This window comes from Mirounga angustirostris, unplaced genomic scaffold (assembly GCF_029215605.1).
Source record: "Mirounga angustirostris isolate CCGP_5_RB_7025 unplaced genomic scaffold, mMirAng1.0.hap1 SCAF_1, whole genome shotgun sequence".
Lineage (NCBI taxonomy): Eukaryota > Metazoa > Chordata > Mammalia > Carnivora > Phocidae > Mirounga > Mirounga angustirostris.
Window position 1 is genome coordinate 144,201,245 of NW_026991709.1, and position 18,004 is coordinate 144,219,248.

At 48.2% G+C, this 18,004-nt stretch overlaps 1 protein-coding gene across 6 annotated transcripts in view; it reads right to left on the reverse strand.

Annotated features, from left to right (window-relative positions):
* The window catches only part of OSBPL10 (oxysterol binding protein like 10), a 334,389-nt gene that overhangs the window by 15,152 nt on the left and 301,233 nt on the right, over window positions 1–18,004 (reverse strand). For all 6 annotated transcript variants that reach the window (XM_054504478.2, XM_064588972.1, XM_045903929.3 and 3 more), the window contains 3 exons: window positions 13,940–14,126; window positions 11,797–11,979; window positions 2,069–2,222 (listed from right to left, as the gene is read on the reverse strand). In XM_054504478.2, the coding sequence (XP_054360453.1) occupies window positions 2,069–2,222; window positions 11,797–11,979; window positions 13,940–14,126 (524 nt within the window). The remainder of the gene's footprint in view (window positions 1–2,068; window positions 2,223–11,796; window positions 11,980–13,939; window positions 14,127–18,004) is intronic.

An 18,004-nucleotide genomic window follows, 5' to 3' on the forward strand; every position in this document is an offset into this window, starting at 1 on the left:
GAAACCCCACAAAATAACCAAAATAACGTAAGAAGGGGGGCTTTGTTGGTTTATATCACGTAAGATTAATTGGCCAGAAAAGCCCTTCGAAACAGTGGAGCAAGAGAGAAAAAAGCAGACAGAAGAGAGAAGGCAAGGCCTGCCTCTGAGGAATTTGCCCAAACCAGTGATTTACAGCCCACCAGCCTGGAGGGGAGTGCCTAACCCAATCCGCACACACAAGAAATGATACCAAGTATCAGAGAGAGGGCAAGAATCAAAATGGCATACACAATCTGGGGTTTACCTAGAGGGGGATGTACTGAATGGTAACGATTCTGGTATTGGGATGATTTTTGTTCTTTACATACCCTCAAGCTTTCTATTACGAACATACTGGCTTTTTATTAAACCCCAGAAGAACTGTATGGGTTTCTGGGGGTTTTTTTGTTTGGTTTTGTTTTGTTTTGTCATCTTTTGGGTTTTTCTATGTCCAACTTTTCCCAGAAGCCAGGCAAACTAGTTGTCTCAGAGAGACCAGATCCATCTCACAAAAGGATCCTTGACTGATTTTGTGATGGTTAATTTTGTGTATTAAACTTGATTGGCCATGGTACCCAGATTCAACATTATCTCTGAATGTGTCGTGAGGGTGTTTTCAGATGAGATAATAAGCACTCAGTCAAGCTGATTTCCCTGCCTAGCGTGGCTGAGCATGATCCGATCCGCTGAGCAGGCCTGAAAACAAAAAAAGGTAAAGGAAGGAGGAATTCAGCTCCTTTTTTTTTTTTTTTCTTCTGCCTCACTGCTTGAGTTGGGACAGCTCATCTCCTGCCTTTGGACGCAACTGAATTCTACCACTGGCTTTCCTAGGGTTCAGCTTGCAAACGGCAGATCCTGAGGCTTTTCAGCCTCCGTAATCTCAGGAGCCAATTCCTCATAACAAATCTCTACGTATTTACATCTCATGCTTCTGCTTCTGTTGTTTCTCTGGAGAACCCTGGCTAATACAGATTCGCCTCACCTAGGCAAGGCTTCCCAACGTGGTTCTCGCTCAGAGCCTCATAAGGCAGTCTGCTCAAGCAGGCTTCCTGCCTGAACCAGAATCCAACCTTGAAGTGTCGGAGTTCCTGCCTGTGGGGAGAACAGCAGCTGCTTCTGTCCCTGACCAGAAGTCCACCTCAAAGCTCCTAACTCACCCTGCCGCCTGCCTGCTACACAGAGTAACCCTTCCTTGTAGCTCAAGTCAGACGCAAGTTGCACCTGGGCCAAAAAGCCTCGACGTACTTCGATGGGCTCTCAGGGTTGCACCTTGCTAAAATTCCTTGCTCCCATGTGAATATGTGATTTCTCACTTCTTGTGAAGAACGGGACGGTCTGTGATCGCCTGGGGGCTAAGTGGCCTCCACTCCCTTTATGGACTCCTGTGTCCGCCCCAGTCCTCACGGGTCCTTCTCTCATTGATGCTGCCAGGCTCCTGAGGGCCTGCATTCAAAACTGTGGCTGCCACACTTTCGTTATTTCTAATCCTGTTCTCAGAAAGCTTCCCAACTGCTCCACAAACAACCTGAAAAGCTAAGAACCTCAACGGGGCCCAGGGTACCTTGCCCGATTGCCCAGGGGGTGGGCAGCCTGGTGGCTATTACTCTTCCAGTGTCGCTTTCCCGGGTGACAGCAGAGGTACTAAGGACCCAGGACTCATGCTGGCCTTTCCTGGCATGTCCATCCCCTTTGGTCCATTCGAGGTGCTTCACAGCTAATTTGTTACTGACAATAAAGTAGCAGGGGGTGTGGTTTTGGTTTTGTTTTTTTTAAACAGGACAGCATCCAGATCTCCACCCCATTCATTCCTTGCACTCCCCGCCAGGCTGATGGGCTACTCTGACATTAGATGTCAGAGGGGAAGCGTCAGGCGCTCTGTTGTGCCCCTAGGATGGCCTGGCCCAAAGCTGGGGCTGAGCAAAGCCACCCCAAACCTTCCCAGGACCTCCCGTCCCCCATCCTCATCCATCCAAACGGCTGCATTGGCAAGACAAACCCATGCGCCCCTCGCTTGGGACAAGTCCCCAAAGGCAGGCGGCAGAGTTACCTCCTGGATGAAATACTTGGGTTGCCACGGTGTGTGGAGGTTCTCCCGCTTCCGTTCCTCCACCCGCTGCTTCTCCTCCAGGCGTCGCTTCTGCTCGGTGGCAGCATCAATGTTCCCCAGCCGCAGGTATCTGGTCACCTCCTGCCAGAGGTTCCTGGGGATGCACGGAGGAGAGGAAGTGGTCGGACAGGGGCAACTGGCTTGACAAGGGCGGTTCTCGGCAAGAACTGGGGTGGGGAGGGCATTTGGGCAGGGGGAGCGCATCCCAGGTGCCTCAAAGACCCCTAGAGCCAAGATGAGAACCCAGGGCTAACAGGTGCCCAAGTTTCCACGCCCCTCTTGTCCTCAGCAGCATGCATCTCTCAGGGCTCTGAGTGTCTAGCAGTGGAATCTGGGCATAACAGCAGTGGTCAGCAGTATGAATACCCTTCTGTCACAACTGTCACAGCAGACACACTGCATATCGTGTTTCTAACACTGTCGTGTATCTTAGCTCATTTCACCATCACAACAACCCGGTGGCATGGGTGCTACGTTACCATCCCCATTTTAAAGAGAAAAATAAGATGCACGTAAAGTGACGGGCCCAAGGTCAGCAAGCTGATAAATATGAACAATGGCTGCTGACCCACAGGGGAACCCGGTATTAGGAGTGGTAGGCTGGGGGGAGTGGCCGTGTGTGTTTATGTGGCACGATCCATCACGCGCCCCTGTCTACATGGAAAACCACTTCTCTGCCTCTTCATTCATTCACTGCAGAAGGCAGCCTAGAATGGCTCCTGTCTAATGGATAGCTTTGCCCCCCTCGGAACGTCCCAGGACCATCCCTGATTCATACTCTGCTCTAGAGGCGGAGGAAGGGGACTGAGGTAAAGCAGGATACCATCACCCGTGCACTTCCTCATGTAAATGCATCCGGGCAGTTTGGGATTTTGCATAAAAGGAACTATCAGTACTCTCAGCTGCCAGGACTCCCTCCCTGACTTTGGGGAAAAGACGCCTCGGCAGCCAGGAGTAAGCAAACATTCCATAATTAGATCCATGGCCAGGGAGCACTCCCACAGTACCCTTGGCCTTGTCCACAAGAGGGCCAGGACAGCGGGAAGCACAGAGTGTTGGCATGATGATGCCGAGAAAAGGCGGACAAGGCTGCCAGCAAAGTGGGGACAATGAGCAACCCCTTCTGAAGGGGATCAGAATCAGGCAGCTGACAAGGGGCGAGCTCCTGCTGTAAGCTCAGCCTGCCCACTGGACCTGCCCTGAGTCCCACCATACACAGCCCCAGGGAGAACAATGCTCTGGCTTCCATTTTACATCAGGAGAAACTTCTAGAATTGACTGTAAAGCTAGGTCCAACTGGCCAAAACAGTGAGGGGAGGGGAGGAAAGAGTGAGGGAAGGGTGCTGGGTCAAATCATGGCCGTTTCATCACCCACACCCTCCACACACATCTAGAGCTGAGGGAGAAGCTGGGCACAAGGACATCCAAGGTGGGGGTGCTCTCAAGGGCAGGAGCTCCCATGATGAGTCTCATCGTAAGCTAGTGGTCCCAAATTTAGAGGGCAGAGCCCTCTAAAAGAGGTCAGCAAACATTTTCTTTAAAGGGCCAGAGAGCAAACATGGTAGGCTTTGCAGGCCATATGGTCTTGGTCGCAACTGCTTAAATGCTGTGCAAAGGGGCAGCCACAAACAATACGTAAATTAAGGATCATGGCTGTGGTTCCCCAACATGTTATAAAAATCAGCCATGGGCTGTAGTCTGCTAACCTCCTGGACTAAAAACTTTCAAAAGGCATATTCTAAGAAGATTCTGCTTCTGTACCTGCATAAACATCCCTTTAAGTGGCTGCAGTACATTCACAGCATGGAGTAGACCTATTAACTGGGACGATACTCCATAATTTACTTTAACCATTTTCCTCTTGTTGGACAGGTAGGTGGTTTCTTCTTCTTCTATTAGTTTTCTTTTTTGAAAAAAAATACCCAGTTTTATACTTAAAACCGTTTCTGAATTTAAGAATTCTCCCTCAGAAGAGATCCCTACAAATTTAATTTTGGACTACAAAATTAAAGTGAATTCATGAATCTGAAGCCAGGGACCCCTGCAGCTACCCTGCGCACACTGTCACTCTAAGTGGAGGGTACAGAGTGTCAGTTTGATCCCATTCTTGCCACTGCTGTGTTGTTTTTTTTTTTTTTTTTTTTTTTTTTTTTCTTTTTTTTTTTTTTTTCTTTTTTTTTTTTTTTAATTTTTTTATTCTTATGTTAATCCCCTTACATTACAACATTAGTTTTAGATGAAGTGTTCCATGATTCATTGTTTGTGCACAACACCCAGTGCTCCATGCAGAACGTGCCCTCCTAAATACCCACCACCAGGCTAACCCATCCTCCCACCCCCCTCCCCTCTAGAACCCTGTTTGTTTTTCAGAGTCCATCGTCTCTCATGGTTCGTCTACCCCTCCGATTTCCCCCGCTTCATTCTTCCCCTCCCGCTACCTTCTTCTTCTTCTTCTTTTTTTTTTTTCTTAACATATATTGCATTATTTGTTTCAGAGGTACAGATCTGAGATTCAACAGTCTTGCACAATTCACAGCGCTTACCAGAGCACATACACTCCCCAGTGTCTATCACCCAGTCCCCCCATCCCTCCCACCCCACCCCCCACTCCAACAACACTCAGTTTGTTTCCTGCGATTAAGAATTCCTCATATCAGTGAGATCATATGATACATGTCTTTCTCTGTTTGACTTATTTCACTCAACATAATACCCTCCAGTTCCATCCACGTCGTTGCAAATGGCAAGATCTCATTCCTTTTGATGGCTGCATAATATTCCATTGTATATATATACCACATCTTCTTTATCCATTCATCTGTCGATGGACATCTTGGCTCTTTCCACAGTTTGGCTATTGTGGACATTGCTGCTATAAACATCGGGGTGCACGTAGCCCTTCGGATCCCTACTTTTGTATCTTTGGGGTAAATACCCAGTAGTGCAGTTGCTGGATCATATGGTAGCTCTATTTTCAACTTTTTGAGGAACCTCCATACAGTTTTCCAGAGTGGCTGCACCAGCTTGCATTCCCACCAACAGTGTAGGAGGGTTCCCCTTTCTCCGCATCCCCGCCAACATCTGTCGTTTCCTGACTTGTTAATTTTAGCCATTCTGACTGGTGTGAGGTGATATCTCATTGAGGTTTTGATTTGGATTTCCCTGATGCCGAGCGATATTGAGCACTTTTTCATGTGTCTGTTGGCCATTTGGATGTCTTCTTTGGAAAAATGTCTGTTCATGTCTTCTGCCCATTTCTTAATTGGATTCTTTGTTCTTTGGGTGTTGAGTTTGATGAGTTCTTTATAGATTTTGGATACTAGCCCTTTATCTGATATGTCATTTGCAAATATCTTCTCCCATTCTGTCGGTTGTCTTTTGGTTTTGTTAACTGTTTCCTTTGCTTTGCAAAAGCTTCTTATCTTGATGAAGTCCCAATAGTTCATTTTTGCCCTTGCTTCCCTTGCCTTTGGCGATGTTTCTAGGAAGAAGTTGCTTCGGCTGAGGTCAAAGAGGTTGTTGCCTGTGTTCTCCTTTAGGATTTTGATGGACTCCTGTCTCACATTGAGGTCTTTCAACCATTTGGAGTCTATTTTTGTGTGTGGTGTAAGGAAGTGGTCCAGTTTCATTCTTCTGCATGTGTCTATCCAATTTTCCCAACACCATTTGTTGAAGAGACTGTCTTTGTTCCATTGGACATTCTTTCCCGCTTTGTCGAAGATTAGTTGACCATAGAGTTGAGGGTCCATTTCTGGGCTCTCTATTCTGTTCCATTGATCGATGTGTCTGTTTTTGTGCCAGTACCATGCTGTCTTGATGATGACAGCTTTGTAATAGAGCTTGAAGTCCGGAATTGTGATGCCACCGGCTTTGCTTTTCTTTTTCAATATTCCTCTGGCTATGCGGGGTCTTTTCTGGTTCCATACAAATTTTAGGATTATTTGTTCCATTTCTTTGAAAAAAGTGGATGGTATTTTGATGGGGATTGCATTGAATGTGTAGATTGCTCTAGGTAGCATTGACATCTTCACAATATTTGTTCTTCCAATCCATGAGCATGGAACGTTTTTCCATTTCTTTGTGTCTTCCTCAATTTCTTTCATGAGTATTTTATAGTTTTCTGAGTACAGATCCTTTGTCTCTTTGGTTAGATTTATTCCTAGGTATCTTATGGTTTTGGGTGCAATTGTAAATGGGATCGACTCCTTAATTTCTCTTTCTTCTGTCTTGTTGTTGGTGTATAGGAATGCCACTGACTTCTGTGCATTGATTTTATATCCTGCCACTTTACTGAATTCCTGTATGAGTTCTAGCAGTTTTGGGGTGGAGTCTTTTGGGTTTTCCACATAAAGTATCATATCATCTGCAAAGAGTGAGAGTTTGACTTCTTCTTTGCCAATTTGGATGCCTTTGATTTCTTTTTGTTGTCTGATTGCTGTGGCTAGGACTTCCAATACTATGTTGAATAGCAGTGGTGATAGTGGACATCCCTGCCGCGTTCCTGACCTTAGGGGGAAAGCTCTCAGTTTTTCCCCATTGAGAATAATATTTGCTGTAGGTTTTTCATAGATGGCTTTTATGATATTGAGGTATGTACCCTCTATCCCTATACTCTGAAGAGTTTTGATCAAGAAAGGATGCTGTACTTTGTCAAAAGCTTTTTCGGCATCTATCGAGAGGATCATATGATTCTTGTTCTTTCCTTTGTTAATGTACTGTATCACATTGATTGATTTGCGGATGTTGAACCAACCTTGCAGCCCAGGGATAAATCCCACTTGGTCATGGTGAATAATCCTTTTAATGTACTGTTGGATCCTATTGGCTAGTATTTTGGTGAGAATTTTTGCATCCATGTTCATCAGGGATATTGGTCTGTAATTCTCCTTTTTGATGGGGTCTTTGTCTGGTTTGGGGATCAAGGTAATGCTGGCCTCATAAAATGAGTTTGGAAGTTTTCCTTCCGTTTCAATTTTTTGGAACAGTTTCAGAAGAATAGGTATTAATTCTTCTTGAAATGTTTGGTAGAATTCCCCTGGGAAGCCATCTGGCCCTGGGCTTTTGTTTTTTGGGAGATTTTTGATGACTGCTTCAATTTCCTTAGTGGTTATAGGTCTGTTCAGGTTTTCTATTTCATCCTGGTTCAGTTTTGGTAGTTGATACATCTCTAGGAATGCATCCATCTCTTCCAGGTTATCTAATTTGCTGGCATAGAGTTGCTCATAATATGTTCTTATAATTGTTTGTATTTCTTTGGTGTTGGTTGTGATCTCTCCTCTTTCATTCATGATTTTGTTGATTTGGGTCATTTCTCTTCTCTTTTTGATAAGTCTGGCCAGGGGTTTATCAATCTTGTTAATTCTTTCAAAGAACCAGCTCCTAGTTTCGTTGATCTGTTCTACTGTTCTTTTAGTTTCTATTTCATTGATTTCTGCTCTGATCTTTATGATTTCTCTTCTCCTGCTGGGTTTAGGCTTTATTTGCTGTTCTTTCTCCAGCTCCTTTAGGTGGAGGGTTAGGTTGTGTACTTGAGACCTTTCTTGTTTCTTGAGAAAGGCTTGTATTGCTATATACTTTCCTCTTAGGACTGCCTTTGCTGCATCCCAAAGATTTTGAACAGTTGTGTTTTCATTTTCATTAGTTTCCATGTATTTTTTTAATTCTTCTTTAATTTCCTGGTTGACCCATTCATTCTTCAGTAGGATGCTCTTTAGCCTCCATGTATTTGAGTTCTTTCCGACTTTCCTCTTGGGATTGAGTTCTAGTTTCAAAGCATTGTGGTCTGAAAATAGGCAGGGAATGATCCCAATCTTTTGGTACCGGTTGAGACCTGATTTATGACCTAGGATGTGGTCGATTCTGGAGAATGTTCCATGGGCAGTAGAGAAGAATGTGTATTCCGTTGCTTTGGGGTGGAATGTTCTGAATATGTCTGTGAAGTCCATTTGGTCCAGTGTGTCATTTAAAGTCTTTATTTCCTTGTTGATCTTTTGCTTAGATGATCTGTCCATTTCAGTGAGGGGGATGTTAAAGTCCCCCACTATTATTGTATTGTTGTTGATGTGTTTCTTTGCTTTTGTTATTAATTGCCTTATATAATTGGCTGCTCCCATGTTAGGGGCATAGATATTTACAATTGTTAGATCTTCTTGTTGGATAGATCCTTTAAGTATGATATAGTGTCCTTCCTCATCTCTTATTACAGTCTTTGGTTTAAAATCTAATTTGTCTGATATAAGGATTGCCACCCCAGCTTTCTTTTGGTGTCCATTAGCATGGTAAATGGTTTTCCACCCCCTCACTTTCAATCTGGGGGTGTCTTTGGGTCTAAAATGAGTCTCTTGCAGACAGCATATCGATGGATCTTGTTTTTTAATCCAGTCTGTTAGCCTGTGTCTTTTGATTGGGGCATTTAGCCCATTTACATTCAAGGTAACTATTGAAAGATAGGAATTTAGTGCCATTGTATTGCCTGTAAGGTGACTGTTACCATATATTGTCTGTGTTCCTTTCTGGTCTATGTTGCTTTTAGGGTCTCTCTTTGCTTAGAGGACCCCTTTCAAGATTTCCTGTAGGGCTGGTTTTGTGTTTGCAAATTCCTTTAGTTTTTTTTTGTTCTGGAAACTTTTTATCTCTCCTTCAATTTTCAATGACAGCCTAGCTGGATAGAGTATTCTTGGCTGCATATTTTTCTCATTTAGTGCTCTGAATATATCCTGCCAGTCCTTTCTGGCCTGCCAGGTCTCTGTGGATAGGTCTGTTGCCAATCTAATGTTTCTACCATTGTAGGTTACATATCTCTTCTCCCGAGCTGCTTTCAGGATTTTCTCTTTGTCTGTGAGACTTGTAAGTTTTACTATTAGATGTCGGGGAGTTGACCTATTTTTATTGATTTTGAGAGGGGTTCTCTGTGCTTCCTGGATTTTCATGCCTGTTTCTTTCCCCAAATTAGGGAAGTTCTCTGCTATAATTTGCTCCATTATACCTTCTGCCCCCCTCTCTCTTTCTTCTTCTTCTGGGATCCCAATTATTCTAATGTTGTTTCGTCTTATGGTATCACTTATCTCTCGAATTCTGCCCTCATGATCCAGTAGTTGTTTATCTCTCTTTTTCTCAGCTTCTTTATTTTCCAGCATTTCATCTTCTATATTACTGATTCTCTCTTCTGCCTCATTTATTCTAGCAGTTAGTGCCCCCATTTTTGATTGCACCTCATTAATAGCCTTTTTGATTTCTACTTGGTTGGATTTTAGCTCTTTTACTTCTCCAGAAAGAGTTTCTCTAATAACTTCCATATTTTTTTCAAGCCCAGCTAGTATCTTTAAAGTGATGATTCTGAACTCTAGATCTGACATCGTACTAATGTCTGTATTGAGTAGGTCCCTGGCAGTCGGTACTGCCTCTTGTTCTTTTTGTTGAGGTGATTTTTTCCGTCTCGTCATTTTGTGCAGAGGAGAATAGATTAATGAGAGAACAAAATGCTAGCAGAGTAACCACGTCCCCAGAAAATATACTCTAAACAAATCAGAAAAGACCTGAAGCAGTGGGATAAGAAGGGGAAAGAGAGAAAAAAAAAAAAAGAAAAAAAAAGAAAAAGATAAAGATAAAAACAACAACAAACAAAACAAAAGAACAACAACAAAAGAAAAACCAGAATGTGATCAAATATGATCTATATGGTATATAGATCAGTGCCACACACTAGATTTGGGGTGTGTTTTGGTCTTTTAGAAGAAAGTGTCTCCCAAAATTTTAAAGAAAGAAAAACTTATATATGTACAAAAATAAGGGTTGATATGATGAAGGGATGGAAAATGACTGTAAAAATGGAAATTATAAAAAATTTTATAAAAGGAATTGATAAGAAGTTGTTTGAAAAAAGAAAGAGGATTTAAAAAAAGAAAAAAGAAAAAAAAAAGGGAGAGGATGTGATCAGGCAGGGGAATAGAGAACACCATATACTAGAGATTTAGGGTATATTTTAATCTGTTAGAAGAAAGTATCTCAAAATTTTAAAGAGAGAACAACTTATATATATAAGCCAAAAATATGGGTAACTACTATGAAGGGATAGAATATGACTCTAAAAATGAAAAATAAAAATGTTTTTTTTAAAAAAAGGGATTGATAAGATGTTGTTTGAAAAAGGGAAAAAGAAAAATTCAAAAAGAAATAAAAAGACAAAAAGACAGTTAAAAAAAAATTAAAAGACTAAGGAATCATGGTAAAAAAGCCGTGAATTCTATGTGCAGTAGTCCCTTAGCGCTGGAGTTCTGCTGTTCTCATTGATCGGTAAACTTGGTCTTGGCTGGCTGTTCTCGCTGATCTTCTGGGGAGGGGCCTGTTGCCGTGGTTTCCAAATGTCTCTGCCGGAGGCGGAATAGCCCCGCCCTTGCCCCCTCCCGGCTAAGTAATCTGCTCGGGTTCGCTCTCCGGGGCTTTTGTTCCCTGCGAGCTTTCCGTACAGCTTTGGAGGCGGAGAGTGAAAATGGCGGCCTCCCAATCTCCGCCCCGGAGGAGCCGAGAACTCGGGCCCGCTCCTCAGTGAGCCCCCAGAGAAAAGTCGTCAGTCACTCCCGTCTCCCCGGTCTGCAGCTGCACTCCGTGCTCAACCGGCCTGTGACCACGCGTTTCTATCTCTGGCACCGGACCCGGTCTGGAGTCTCCAAACCCAGCAGATCCCTGCGGTGCACTCCCGCGCGGCTCCTCCCGGGGGAGGAAGGTGAGTCTCCCCGGATCGGCCGCTTGTTGGGTCCCTGCTGGAGGAGCAGGGGCCCGACTGGGCCGCGGATCGCGGTTAATGGCAACCCCAGCTGAGAGCCCGCGCCTGGGCTCCGCCTCTGCAGCCGGCTTCCCTGCTGCGTTACCTGGGAGCTCTGCTGCCCTCAGGCACCCCCGGTCTTTCTGTGACCCTGAGGGTCCTGAGACCACACTGTCCCGGAGGGTTCCACCCCCCGCTGAGCCACCAGAGTGACGTCCCTCGGCGGAGCTGACTTTTAAAAGTTCCGATTTTGTGCTCCGCGGCTCTATCACTTGCCAGAAGCGGCCGACGGAGGCCCCTCCCCCGCCGTCTATCTTCCCGAATATCGCCTCGGATTCACTTCTCCGCACGTCCTACCTTCTAGAAAGTGGTCGCTTTTCTTCTGAGACAGTTGTTGCTCTTCTTTTCTTCGATCTCCTGTTGAGTTTGTAGGTGTTCAGAATGGTTTGATCCCTATCCAGCTGAATTCCTGAGAGGAGACGAAATCCAGGTCTCCTACTCCTCCGCCATCTTGCTCCGCCCCCCCTGTTTTTTTTTTTTTTTAATCCTGTCGCTAATCTAGTGAGAAAAACAGTCTCTCATGGCTTCTAGGCAGTTCTTTGAGGACCAGCAACCCCGTACCGACCTCTGCGATCAAGCAACAGACCAGCTGAGTGGACAAACTCTTTCAGGACAAGCATCAAAAGTCTACTGCAGACTATCCTCACAACCCACCCCTACTTACAGAAGAACTGAGCTGAAGGCTACAAAGGATCTACCCCAAAGCCACATGCAGTGAGACATTCAAGTAAGAACACTATGCCTGGCCCATTTCTGTTAGCTGAGCGCACAGCGGCTTCTTCTCTGTCCTTAGGGTCAGGTGCTGCGGAGAGCCCAGCCCCGAAGAAACACCCCGCCGGGTCCCCACCTGGACTCCATGGGCCCCTGCTTCTCCAGGGGTCTGATCTTCTTGGGGTACACTGGCAGTGTGGTCGTGTCGATGACCCTGGTCTCTCCACTGTTGTACGTGAACTCTAAGGTACCGTTCCATTCCCCGTGGGCTTTACAAACAATGGTGTTGGTTGGGTTGTGCTTCACTTCGGCCGTGACCCTGAATGAATGAATGAGTCAAATGAACACACTTTGCGAGATTCTCAAAACAGAGGCTCACACTTGAAAAGCTGTACTCACATGCAGAGATTCTTTTTCATGGGGTTGCAAGGGGGAGGGATTGCGTTTTGCCATTTTGCTTAAAGACTAGCTCTTAAAATGTGACCTACTATTCTTGATCAGAGAAAGCAAGCGTTGGTAGACAAACTGGTGAGGGTCTGTAGGTTAGCTGATCGCAATGCAGCAATGCTAATTGCTTAATTTTGATAAACACACAAAGGTGGTGTGTTTTTTATTGGGGTGGAAATCAGGCACTTCAGTAGAAACAAAGTATATACTTCTCCCTAAAATCGCATTGAAGAGTGCTACATTTTAACCACCAACAGGGCCTGAGAGTACACCCACAAGGGCGGGCCAAACAGGACTGCCCCCAAGCGGCCTGAGATCCCAGGGAAAAGGAGGGAACCCTTCACCCTGGCACCTGCACATTCCTCTGAGCGAAGGCGGGGCAAAAACCGCGACTCTCGGCACTGAACGCCATCCTCCTCCCAGCAGCAGCTCCGAGGGACCACCTTCACAAGGGCCTTTGTGGAGGTCTGTGCCCTCCCCTGCTTCTCCGGCCTGGCCCGAGGGGGCTCCAGGTCTGCAGCTCCGGGAGAAAGCTGACCCCAGCTCCCTCTCCACCTGGAAGCTTGACCCGCGGTCAGAGTCGCGCAGTGCCAACAGGAAAGCCCGCTCCGAAGCCGCCAAGCGTAGGAAGGAGCTGGGCTCCTCTCTTTCTAATGGCCCAGCTCAGGCTGAACCCAGGGTTTTCAAACACAGGCTTGGAAGCTCTGTCCCTGAGCCTGAGCACAGCCATGGCTCCTGGGTGCCGAGGCCAAGGCTCACGGGCAGCATCAGGAACCTTCTGGCTGCATGCAGTGGAAGGCTGCTAGTGGGGTGCTGGCAGGGCTTTAATAAATGGTTCTCCCCGGGGAAAAACACCTGATTTGTAGCATCTGCCATCTTCGGGGGTGCCCTCCACAGCTGATCTCAAGCTACTGACAGGGTCTGAGGGACGGTGGAGCCGTGGAGAAACAAACGCACACCGTCAGCTCGTGCGAGCCAGCGCGCATGCCTGGGAAACAGCCACTGAGGGCACCCCGGTTCCCGGGGGGCACCCGGACACCTCGCGTGAACGCCATTCGGAACAACACTTCCCAGGAGAAAGGGCCAAGATGGGAGCCTGCTTATACGGTGATCTGTAACCGCAGCAATAAGAACAACTTAAGGCTCCCCTCGAACAGCAGACTTTTCCTTCAATTTCCTAGGATCAGGCTTCCCCAGCTTCTACAGTGGTCCTGATTTCATAGATGATACGGGGTTCGGGATATTTCATGGAACCAACCTAACACGAAATGAGCTTTCAGGGGCGCCTGGGTGGCTCTGTCGGTTAAGCGTCTGCCTTGGGCTCAGGTCGTAATCTCGGGGTCCTGGGATCAAGCCCCACGTGGGGCTCCCTGCTCAGCGGGGACCCTGCTTCTCCCTCTGCCCCTCCCCCGTTTGTATTTTCTCTCTCTCAAATAAATACAATCATTTTTTGTTGTTGTTTTTTTAAAGAGGTCTCAGGCAGCGTCTGAGCTCACAGATGAAATTGCTTCAGAGCAGAGAAATGGGCTGTGGCCTCAGAAGGGAGAGGTTATCTTGAGAAATGGAAGCAGCTTTGATTCCCTGCTGTGGGTCCTGTGACTCGATCACCGAAGGATTTCACTGGAAGAGTAGACTGGGGAGGACTTCAAAAAACTGCCACGGGAAGGGGGGCGGTTGGTGGTGGGAAAGAGGCGCCTCTTTTAAACAAGATCTGTTAACTTAGAGTTTCAGCTCCTCCCAGGGTGGAAAGCCCAGCTCCCTCTGGAGCAAAGAAAGTCAGGGCATCAAGTGAAGGCAGACACACAGCCCCTCCGCGGCCGCCTCCTTCCTACCTGTGCACTTTCCCTCCGTAAAAAGGCTTCGTGTGGAATATCACCGTCGCCGAGTAGCCGGTCTTCGCACAGCTGATGCTGACTTTGCCTCCGAGCTCCACCCAGGGGATGGTGAGAATGGAGCGCGCGTAGGCACTGGGCAGCGTGAACACGTACTCCTCCCCGTGTTCCAGGAGCTTCAGCACACCTCCAGGGAGGCAGGAGGAGAGAGTCAGGCACACAAGAAGAGGGCAGCCGGGGATCAAAAGACGTCGAGATGACAGACCCAACAGCCTCTGGCAACCGACATCGCGTCTCCCACCCCTGCAAAGGTCGGCTGCTCACTGGCCACGTATTTAGTTATTATTCCCTGCCCTCCGGGTTGCCAGACCTGCTGCGAATACAACAGTGAGCAGACCCACTTTCTTCCTCCAAGGAGAACAGGAAGGTGGCCATTAATCACCAACTGTGACGACGGCGGGAGGGCAAAGTGCCCAGTGCCATGGGGGGCCTCCGAGAGTTGACCTCGAAACAGAGTTCTCCCTAAGGAAGGGACGTTTGGACCGGGTAAGAGTTGCGAAGCTAAAGAGGGGAGGGAAATAGTCCAGGTAGAGGGAAGACCATGTGCAAAGGGCCTGGGGTGGGAAGGAGCCTGGGGAGCAGGGAAGGGCTGAGGGAAGGGCCCACGTGCACAAAGGGAGGGAGTAGGTGTGCAGGCTGGCCAATTCGGCAGGGGCCAGACCTTCTTTTAAGCTTTGAAATAGCATGCGGGGCGCCTGGGTGGTTCAGTGGTTAAGCGTCTGCCTTCGGCTCAGGTCATGATCCCAGGGTCCTGGGATCGAGCCCCGCATCGGGTTCCCTGCTCAGCAGGAAGCCTGCTTCTCGCTCTCCCACTCCCCCTGCTTGTGTTCCTGCTCTTGCTCTCTCTCTCTGTCAAATAAATAAATAAAATCTTATAAAAAAAAAACAAAAAGCTTTGAAATAGCATGCAAAGGAGTTCTGCCTTTTCCTGAGAGCAGCACAGACCTCCACGGTTCTCATGAAGCTAGAGAACTCAGACGGGACACTGCTCTCAGCAGCCCAGGGCAGGCATTAGCCACACGGGCAATGTCCCTCTAGATGAGGGCTTCTCCAACGCAGGCTCCAAGCATTAGGTGTGGACAAGTCTTAGTCTTCTGGAACAATGCAAAATTGTGTGGGTTTGTCTATTTTCTAGGGAAAGGGGCCACGGTTTTTGTCAAGTTCTCAAAGGCTGACATGACCAGGCTTTAAATGCACCAACTCCCAGGGCTGGGAGCCTAGCTGTATCCTGTTGTACAGTTTATGTACCACACAAGGTGCTGTTCTGTGAGGGCTGAAATCCAGCCCTTGCTATGGCCTGGCAGGCTGGGCACCCACAGTCGAGGGGCAGCATTTCGCTGCACCCCGAAGCCCAGACAGGCTGGCAGAGGTCCCAAGAACCAGGCTACGGGCTGACATGTGTTCTGTGCAAGGAACCTTCTCCACCTCCCACTCCAGCTCTGGGGCTCAGGGACCTGCACACGGCCTCGCCTCTCTCCCAGCTCACTCCCAGCCTGGCAATCAGCAGGTGCACTGTGCGTCGCAGGAAGGAGCGTGCTGCCCTTTCGCCCCTCCCTGGCGGTGGCCCCTGCCCGGCCCCCTGTGGGTCAGTGGTGCCCATGTGTGTTGGCACTTTCTGGCTGCCAGGCATTCCTGCGGGCTTCCCACGCATTATATCGGTTAAGTTTCACGATGACTCCACTTGGCAATAATTGTCATTTTCAAGTAAGGAGGAGGAAATTGAAACTCAGGTTTCAAGTAATTTGGCTGGTCAGTACTTCCCTCTCAGGCTAGACAAGCATCTGTATCAACTAGAGCTAGAACGTGCCCAGTAGAGACAGCGTGGTTCTTAGTACTGATGAGCTTGCCCGGGGGCCTGAGGACAGATGGGGCTGAACTGTACAGAGGAGTCCTGAATGCTGAGTTGCTAAAGTCAGCGTGAAGGCGCATACAACTATAACTCAATTTACCCTTGACATCCCCTTACTCGCGGATGTGCTACCGTCTGCAGATTAACCGACGACGCTCTTCTGGAATCAGCAGAAGCCCTCTCCGTTACCTCCAGTAAAGTCAGTTCTGCCAACCCACAGAAACAGAGAACTGGCCTGCAAATCTGGAGGGACACGCTCAGGTGTGTGTAGGGGTCTCGAGCACCCCCAGAGTGGAGGGATGCTCACACATGTGGGGCACATGCAGGAGCTGAGATCATCAGGGAAAAACAGATTTGTGGGTCACTCACGATCACGTGGGCAGGACAGGAGGACAGATATCATGGCAGCATTTAAATCTCAGTCAACCTCTCTCCCTCCTTCCCCCACCCCCAGGAGTGTAACTGAATATATGTAACATAAATGCACAAAGAGCACGGCTCTACCACCACGCCAAATATACCGAACATCAGCGCAGACCTCCTCCCCACTTCACCACCTTGCCTGAGCGCTCATAACTGAATTAACGCATCTCCCTGAAAGTAAAGCCCCCAGGCCATCGAATGCTCTCCCGCAGACCCTCGTCCCTCCTCCTACGGGGCGGTGAGTAGCCTCCCCAGGTGGCCCGAGGCCCTGCCCTGTGAGCACAGGGACAGTGTGTCTGGCAAGAGAATTACCCTTTGCTGGCTCAGTTCCGCAGGACCCTTGGAGGAGAGCAGCTGGGGCTGACACACTTTTTGTTTCGAAGCCCACTTTGTGTGTCTGACTTCCTCATGTTCGGCTGCTTAAGAAGACAGCCCAGAGCAGGTGGAAAATCACAGCTAATACCAGACACAGGTAGGACACCAACAGGCAAGAAGAACTGGAGAGAGCAGAGAGACCGAGGCCATCTTGGGCTTTCCTCTCTGCCCCAGTTCTACCCACAAGCTTCCAGGTGCTCTGGGGCCAGCCACATTCGCATGGTCTCTGGGCCTGTGGCAGCTGGGAGAGGACCCTGGGTCCCTGCAGAGGCGCTGCCAGGCCCTCAGCCAGCCTGCCTCTGAGGTCCCGGACAAGAGGCTTCCCTGTCCCCCCATCCCCGGCCTCTGTGCTAAGGGACTACTTGCTCGTAGAACCCTTCCAAGGTGGCCAACGTGTCCTCAAGAGCCCCACCTCAGCTCCGATGCCTACGGTGTCCCTGGGTGGTCAGCCCTGCCAGGCCTCAGCTGGGAGCGCCCTGGAGGCTCGCGCCCAGCCGCCCAGCCCCCCAGCAGCCTTTCTGCAGGCCAGGGCCTCACATCCTGAGCTCCCCTTGCTGCACCTTCCTGGCCTCACTCACCAACGTAAATCTTGTGGTGTGGGGTTCCACAGCTGATACTCTCTTTACAACATAGTCACATGGATCCTGTGCCCCAAGTTTTCATAAAGAGCTGGATGAGATGGAGATCTCGGGGGGGGGGGGGGCGTCAGGGGGTCCTTCCAAGCCCTCAGTCACTCAAGCAGCCTGGCAACCTTAACTTCTCTGGGTCTCAGTTTCCTTATCCATGACACAAGGATGTGTGAGGTACCTCACAGGGCTGTGGTGAGGAGCAGAAGGCGATTCTAGAGCTCAGCTAAAAGCATCAGCCTGGCACACAGCCAGGATCCTGGAGGCTTTATATCCTAACTACTCCTTGCTCTCTGGGGTGGCTTTCTTGGTGGGTGAACTCTAAGCTGCGGTATTTCCATTTGGGAATAAAGAGTGAATCACAAAGGCGCAGCAGGCTGCACACGGCAGGTGAAGAGATAGGTGGGAGGCATCCTCTTCCTACTCATCTTTAGAAAAATGTCTTGCAGGGGCACCTGGGTGGCTCGGGCAGTGAAGTGTCTGACTCTTGATCTCAGAGTCATGAGTTCTGTCCTGCGTCGGGCTCCACTGTGGAGCCTACTTAAAAAAGGAAAAAAGAAAACGGAAGAAAGAAAAAGGAAAAAGGAAAAATCTCTTGCAAACCTGAAGTCCACAGAAATCAGTGAGCCCCAAAGCTGAGTTGGTAGGAAAACACAGGGAGACCACACTCCTTTAGCTCTTCTCTAAAAATCCATAAATGTGTGCTTTCTCATTAATCACCTGCAATTATGC